The sequence below is a fragment of the Arachis hypogaea genome, chromosome 14, assembly GCF_003086295.3.
Source record: "Arachis hypogaea cultivar Tifrunner chromosome 14, arahy.Tifrunner.gnm2.J5K5, whole genome shotgun sequence".
Taxonomy (NCBI): Eukaryota; Viridiplantae; Streptophyta; class Magnoliopsida; order Fabales; family Fabaceae; genus Arachis; species Arachis hypogaea.
The window spans coordinates 24936295-24944531 of record NC_092049.1 but is presented as its reverse complement, the minus strand read 5'-3'; the positions used below and the strand labels follow the sequence as shown (position 1 = coordinate 24944531).

The following is an 8237-nucleotide window of genomic DNA, read 5'->3' as shown; positions in this document are numbered from 1 at the left end:
TTTAATTTTACAAAAGACTTAAATATTTTTTTTTATGTTGGACAAAAACTACTCTAATCCTTTTAATTTAGTCAAAATTCAAATCAATTAACTTTAGTTTTATAATTTTAAATTTAAAACAATTTAAAAATAAAAACAAAATCATATATATAAAAAAAAATAAAAAACGTCGTTCATCATCTTGTTTAGAGTTCATTGTTCTTTCTCTTTGGACAAAGAAGAAGAAGAAGAAGAAGCTCTCTTCGTCTCTTCTATGATGTTCTTCTCGTCTCCACTCCACTCTTCTTTCTCTCAAACTCTGTTCATCTCGTCTCTATCCAAGAAGAAGACGAAACTCTGTTCGACTCGTCTCCCCTCTGTGCTTATTTGTCTCTGGCAAAGAAGAAGAAGAACCGAGTTTCTCCACGATTTTTCTGTTGATTTTTTGTTCTTCCACGACCTCCCTGTGTACGCGCTCAACAACCCGTCGGAGGAGTTCTTGCTGGTTGTTGGAGCCTCCACCAACAAGAACCTCGGGCTCTTCTGCTTCAACAAAGACGACGCCGAAGCCTTGCTCCGCTAGGTTTCCACAGTCGACCATCGCGTGCGTGACGGCTCCAAAGTTGTTCCCGTTACGCTCAACAAAGTTCTCTAATTTCTTCATTACATTCCCGTTTTTCCTGTTCTGTCTTTTCCAGAATTTTCTTCTCCCATGATTTCATAGAATATAAATTTTGTTGTTCTAATTTCATTTTCATGATGCAGCTAACAAAGTGCTTCACATTTTTTCTATGATTATTTACTTGTAGCTGTGCTTTTAATTTAATAACCTTTGTGCATATGTTGACTTCGTGAAAAATGTACTAAGGTTTATGTCTCTGCTACTGATTCTGATGAAAGGAATGTTATTGTTTGATTTGAAATTTTATCTATGAAATCTTGTCAAAATTGATAGGAATGAATTTGGTTATGAAGTAAGAAACATTAATAAAATATAATGCAAGCTCAAAGTACCAAACTTAGAATGCTTTTAGTTCAAAGATTAAGCCAAGTTGTTGCACAATTAGTTTTGCTTTCAAAAAAATGCATGCACATTTATCAAACAAGCAGTGCAAATCTAAAAGTTGAATGGTGTAATTTCTTTTAGTTTGATGACTGAATGTTGCTGCATCTATATTCGGATACTATGAATTAGATTTTGTAGTACTCTTTTGTTTATTGGAGAGCATTCACGAAGGGTTGGTTTTCGTCTTCTGAACTGGATTTAAAAAAACTCTTTTAGAACTGTACTTAGAATGATGATGCATATAAGATTATTAGCATAGCTTGTTTGTCATTACTTTATCTCTTAAGATATGAAAACTAAGAGAACCATGTTGGTTCATACTTATGACTTTGAATGCTTAATTAATTTATAGGTTATAGCTGTCTCTCAAAAGATAGCCTTGATTAGTCTTGATTTTTCAAACTCTGCATCACTTTGCCTGATTCCACAATATTTAGTTACTTTATTGTTTCATTGTTAACAGAAAAATAGAAAAAGGAAAGTAGTGACATTTAGGTAGTTAGAATTTCTGAATTAGCCTATTTGCAACGACTAATTAAAGAACAATGATGTTCTTTGAAGCTCTCTTCGTCTCGTCTCCACTTTGCTCTTCTTTCTCTCAACGAATTAGGCACAGTTTTTAGAGAGGTTTGGCCACCTGAATTACATTTCTTGGCTGAGTGGTGACTTGAACACGTTGGGAGAGTGACGAGAGAGTAGAAGCATGTTCGTCAATGGCGATTGAATAGTCAAATAGTCCATGCCAACCTCCAAATGAATGGCCAGAGTCTCATCTCAACAATTTCAACATCTTCTCTGAAACACCCTTTTCCCCCACCCAACCACCACTCTTTCTTCGTCTTCATCTTCATCTTCTTCTACATTATTCTCCATTTCCTTATCTTTTTCCCCAACACAACCATAACCACATTCTCCCTCCTTCAATGCCTTCCATACGATCCTCTAGAGCGTGTGCCACACCATCTTCCACCTCCTCCAAATCCAGACACTCCTCAACATCAACGCCCTACTTCGCAACCCTTATATTGCACAGACCCTTCTGAGCCGTGCCTCACACCTATGCGATGTCGTTTACACCCTTTTGATATTCCATCACTTTAACAACACCTTAGACATCTTTTTCGTCAACATAGTGATCCAAGCTTATTTTCATAGCCACATTCCTCATTAAGCTCTTGCTTTTCTCTTTAATTCTTTGTACAGTGGTTTCTTTCCCAAGAGCTACACTTTGTGTCCTTCATTAGTTCCTGTGCCAAGATGGGTTACCTTCAATCTGGGAGGAAGTGCCACGATCAAGTCCTGAAGAATGGGGTTGATGAGGTGCTACTGGTTCAGAACTCTTTGATTCACATGTATGGGTGTTGCGGTGATGTTGGAGTTGCTAGGGTAGTGTTTAACACAATGTTGAGCAGGAATTTGGTTTCATGGAACTCGATCATTGATGGATATGTAGCTATTAGTGAATTGAATACTGCATATGCACTGTTTGATGAAATGCCCAAGAGAAATTTGATTACTTGGAATGTTATGATTGCTGGCCATTTGAAGGCTAGGAACCCTGGCTTTGCCTTGAAGTTGTTCCGTGAGATGGGTAGGTTGGGGTTAAAGGGTAATGCTAGGACTATGGTATCTGTGATTACAGCTTGTGGCCGGTCAGCTAGACTCAAGGAAGGAAGATCAGTTCACGCGAGCATCATTAGGATGTTAGCAAGGTTGAGCTTGATTATTGATACGGCTTTAATTGACATGTACTGAAAATGCAAGAGGGTGGATGTAGCACATGTAGTGTTTGAGAGGATGGAAAACAGGAATTTGGTTTCGTGGAATATGATGATCTTGAGGCACTGCATTCGTGGAAATTCCGAAGATGGATTAAACCTATTTGATTTAATGGTTGGTATGGAGAAGATGAAGCATGAGGTTGAACTTGATAGGATTATAAGTGCAGACAGAAGTCTAGCTAGGTTACTCCCTGATGAAGTAACCTTCATTGGCATGTTGTGTGCTTGCACTTGTGTAGAGAAATTGATTGCGGGCATATTTTACTTCATGCAAATGACTGATGTGTTCAATGTAAAGCCCAATTTTACTTATTTTTTGTGCATGGCAAATTTTCTGGCGAACATAGGGCTAGTTGATGAGGCAAAAGAATTCCTGAGGAGCATAATAAAATTTGAAGGGGATATGTCATATGAGTCATTACTCTGGGAAAGTTTGCTCGGTTTCTTCCATTTCAAAGGAGATGTGGACTTGGGTGAGCAAATTGCAAAACTGGTGATTGACTTGGATCTAAAGAACCTTGTTACCAGTTCCTCCTTGTCATTTATGTTATGGCTGATCAACAGGAAAATGTTTCCATGGTGAAAAAGCTGGCGAAGGATAGGCTAGGGGTAATACATAGAAGCACTCTTGTAGACTTGAAAAATATTGTTCACAATTTCAAGGTGTCAAACAGACGGAGAGAAAGAATCAATGCAGTCAATAAGATGATGGATGAACTAGCTCATAGATTAGGGTTGGAAATTTTGAAGTCAGGCCAGCCACTGGTAGACCGAAGAGAAAATATTAGCTAGGATGAAGATAAGTGATAAAGCAAACCATTTGAACAAGTAGCGGTATTGAGGATTTTCAGGTTTTTGATGATTTAGGTTTGATCTAGCAGAGAAAAATTGTCGAGTTTCGCCCTAATTATCCGTGGGTAAGGTGAAGAACTCTTGTCCCCTTTGAATTCTCCAATTTTATGAAGTTTACGTATTGAAATTGTTGTTATGTATAAAATTATTTGGAGTTAGATTGAATTCATATAAATTGAAGTCAAGATAGTGAAGTAGAGTACTTGAATTGGAATTCTGGAGGCTAGAAACTTGTAGGGTTTGGCTTGAAAGCTTGTGAAGAGGAGGGTTTTTGAGGTGTTTGAGCTTGGGAGGAAATTGGTCAAGGTATGATTTTGGTTTTCCATAGTTAATATATAATGTCATGTAAAAACTTAGGCTAGTTGCCGTAAGATAGGCATAAATGCTCTGAATTGTTGGATTTGGTGGATTAAATATGTATAAATGTGATGTTGAGAATGATTGGTGAAATTGGTAGAATTATGTGTGAAAAATGTTTGAATGAATTGATGCATTTAGGTGTTGGAATGATTGTGAAGTGAATAAAGAGTATGTGATAGTGTGAAGGAGTAATTGGTGTTGATTTGATTCTGGTTTGGTTGGTTTTGGATTGAGAATTTTGGAAAACTAGAGGATTTGAACTTTTGGTAAAAACTGAATTTTTGACCAATTTCGGCCGGTCATAACTTGGCTTCTCGACTCCCAAATCTTGTGAAAATTATTTTGAATAAAAATTGGGTCTATGAAGTTTGTTACATTTGAAAAATGGAATGAAAATAATTTTTAATGAAAAAGTTATGCTCATTGAAATTTTGGTGTGAAAAACTGATTTTTATGAACTTAACAACTTTTTGGCAAAACTGATATGTTTGCGTATGCGACAGTGTCACGCGACGTGAGTTTTGGGCTCTGCTACACACTCATGTACGCGAAAAGCTGGCTGCGTACGTGACACTGTCACTTTTACACTCATGCGTACGCGACATGTATCATGCGTACGTGGAACCCCTTCGTTGCCCAGCATTCTCGCGTACACCGATAGTGGTTGCATACGCGGCACTATTATTTTTCTAATTCTCTTGTACGCGACAGGTGGCTCACGTACGCATGACACATGTTTTGCTGAAAATTATAATTTTTGAGTTTTCAACCCTTCCTCTGGCTTTCCAAACCTCGGATTCCTGTTTAAGGTCCGATAGCAAGTTTTTAGGCTTTTGAAGGTGAGCGAACCTATTGAGGGAGTTAGTTTGATATTGTGAAAGATTTGTGGAGTGAATAATTGAATTTTAACGAGGTATGGAAAATGTTGTTTGAGATATGAATAAGGATGATGATGATGATGATGATGAATTGTGATTGTATGAGATATAAATAAGGGTGATGATTATGTTGATGAATTATGATTGAAAGATCCATACAGCATATGCATTTAAATTATCCAGACACGAATTTTCCTGGGTAGAAGTAGTGGCTTGCCACCACTTGCTCCATGTTGAGACTCGATACTCTGTTGACCCTCCATCGCAAGATGTGATTGGGCACTTTAACTCCCTAGATTTCCCCCAATGAGATGATAAATGATTGATTATATATATGCATAGACTCTTGGGGATGCACGCACGTTGGGACGGTCCAGGGTTTGCTACCGGATATGTCGAGTTTGGCCGTATAACCGACAGATGAGACTCATCGGCCATAGGGCAAACATGCATCATATGCACTTGTATGTTTTGTTTAAGTATGCAATTATTTTGGCTTGCCTATTTGCTTAACTATAATTAACTGCTACCCGATCTAATTGCTGTATCTGTCTCCATATTTATGTTTTTCCTTGTCTATCTTGCTTGCGTTTGCTTCTGAGAGATCCCTCTAACGGGTGAAGGAGGCGTTGAGGGTTGTTTCACTTGGTGAATTGGAGGTTTGCAGAGAACGGGAAGCGAAGAGTTAGATTATAATCTTATATATAGTCTCCATATTTCTAGTTTAGTTAAAATTTAAGGATATGAGTATGGGTTGTTGGAGTTTTGGAATACCTCTGGCTTCCCAGCTCTACTACATGCAATTAGTTGATCTTAATTTCATCTCCCTTCCGAGTGGTGTTCCTTATTTTCGTAGAAAAATTAGCAAGTTTGGAGTAATCTTTGTAGAACTTTCCAACTTCTTCTAGTGTCTTGAAAGTTATCCCAACCTTGGAGACAAATTGTTCATCAACAATATACCTGGATTGTAAAATGAACTAAAATATTATCATAACAAGACCATTGTGTAATAACCAATGAACCTATACATGTGCATTCTGTAAAATCAAAAACTTCAGCATTCTATCCAAATTCTATTCACTAACACTTTATTTAATTGCATTCAATTGCATTCAATTCAAAATCGTTGTATAATATTATCAAAACGAAACCACTGTATAATACCAAATGAACCAAAAATTCTCCATTATATAAATTCAAATTAAAAAATACATGTGTCTCAAATGAACCGAAAATATTATCAAAACAAATCATGTATAATACCAAATGAACCGAAAATGGTGTTCATAAACAACTGGATTTTAGCAATTTCATTCCATTCCATTCAATTCAAAATTAAATAATCCAAACCTTGTCCACTTGATTTGATTCAGAAGAATAATCCAAATCACTCTCATTAACTGATTTGAACTTGAATCATTCATTGTTTTGATACGCTATTGAAATCTGAAAATGAAGAAGAAATTTGAAAATGAATAACATAAATGCAATGCAGATCGAAATCTAAAAACGAAGAAGAAAATGAAGTTTTACGTTGAAGAAAATGAAGAAGAAAACGAAGAAGAAAAACAGAGAAATCAGAGCAGAGAAGAACGGCGAGAAGCTTTACGTTGAGGAAGAAAAGCTCTACGTTGAGGAAGAAGAACGAAGAGAAGCTTTACGTTGAGAAAGAGAAGCTCTATGTTGAGGAAGAAGGTTTATGTTAAAAGGTGGCGGACGCATGAAGCAAAAAGAACTTAGTTGACTTGGTTAGGAAAATTACATGAATTCAAAGCATTATTGAATCTTTTTAATTTAGTCAAAATTCAAAATTAAATTAACTTTAGTTTTATAATTTTAAATTTAAAAAAATTTAAAAATCAAAACAAAAACATATGAGAAAAAAACGTCATTCATCATCATCCTCTCTCTCTCTCTCTCTCTCTCTCTCTCTCTCTCTCTCTCTCTCTCTCTCTCTCTCTCTCTCTCTCTCTCTGTGTGTGTGTGTGTGTGTGTGTGTGTGTGTGAGTAATTTGATTCACCTTATGATGTTTTACTGATCCACTTTATTGAATTTCTTGGTAATGACTTTTATTGATGACTTTGATTCTCTACATTAATCTAAACTCAATGTATACTTTTGGTGTGCAATGAATGGTTGAATTTATTGAAAAGTTCAATGAATGTTTTTTTGTTCTGTCTCTGTGTGTGTCATGTATTTGTTAACCTTGTGCTTCTTTTTATCCTTTATGGTTTGCTTTTGTTCTTCTGTATGTTATGGTAAAATGGTATGTGAAAGTTTTGAACTTTGAAAGTTTTCTATTTTATTTCTTGCTATTAGCTTGATTTGTTAATTGCTAACATAATAAGTTAAATATTAACCTGGCAAAAACATATCAATGCTAATGATATGTTGATGATCTATCAATGCTTGTGTCTGGCCAAAGATGTACTAGCTGATAATAAAATAAAATTGGGCCTATTCCATTTACACTTGTAGAAATGCATGAACAGCTACAAAAAATGGGTTTTGACATAGTGCGTAGAAATTGTAGCAGAGACTTTGCAAGACGAAGTCATTTGAGGGATACTGAAGTTTGTGTTGTACTTAAAGATAATAAGGTAAGAAAAATGTACACAACTTATTTTAGACATGCTTTTAGTTAGAAACTATTTCTAATGTGATTCCATTCACCTTTTTTGGCAGGGGACTATTGCAGTTGAATGCATAACATTAGATTTACACTTTCCATCAATTGGAAATCTACCCAATCTTATATGGCTCAATTTAGAAGTTTTGAAGCTTAAGCAACTTCAAAAGGAGTTGTTTCTTGACATCACTCAAGGAGTTAAAGCTTTCTTACTGTGGTCTAGTAATTCACAAGCAGCAACTGCATGTGCTGTTTGATGGTTTTGATATATCTACAGATACTCCATCTAAAGGATTGTGCTATTTGTTTGAATTTCCCAACAACATTGGCGCCTTATCGAAACTACTAAAGTTAAGGCTAGATGGAAGCAGTGTGAGGAGTTTGCATACAAGCATCAAACATCTTTTAGCGCTTGAGATTCTGTCATTACAGAATTGCAGGAAGCTTCTGGTTATATCTATATGCCTCCAAAGATCATAGCCAAAATCTGGTCGCCCTTCCCCTTCCCCCTCCCCCTCCTCTTCCTCCCTCAATCCCACCACTCCCACAGCCAAAAACTAGAAAGAAAGTAAGGTCACACAAGGAGAAAAGTAGCAGTAAGAGAAACCAGATGCAGAATCTAGGAATAGAATTATGCGTGTAATGTTGCTGTGATAGGAAAGTAGGCATGTAACTCTGACTAATCTTTTAT

The 8237-nt window shown here is 36.3% G+C and overlaps 1 protein-coding gene across 1 annotated transcript; it reads left to right on the top strand.

Annotated features, from left to right (window-relative positions):
* Positions 1 to 2302: 2302 nt before the first annotated feature.
* LOC112742432 (pentatricopeptide repeat-containing protein At3g51320-like) lies at positions 2303 to 3409 on the top strand. The gene is made up of 2 exons (XM_029292448.1): positions 2303 to 2671; positions 2810 to 3409. Exons 1-2 carry the CDS (start codon positions 2303 to 2305, stop codon positions 3407 to 3409), a joined length of 969 nt encoding a protein of 322 aa, XP_029148281.1.
* The last annotated feature ends 4828 nt before the right edge of the window (positions 3410 to 8237 follow it).

Bases quoted from the DNA above. Each gene is read 5' to 3' on its own strand.
- LOC112742432 (XM_029292448.1), top strand. From the start codon at position 2,303: ATGGGTTACCTTCAATCTGGGAGGAAGTGCCACGATCAAGTCCTGAAG. The intron at 2,672-2,809 runs GTATCTGTGATT...TGAAAATGCAAG, and splicing joins AGGGTAATGCTAGGACTATG to AGGGTGGATGTAGCACATGT.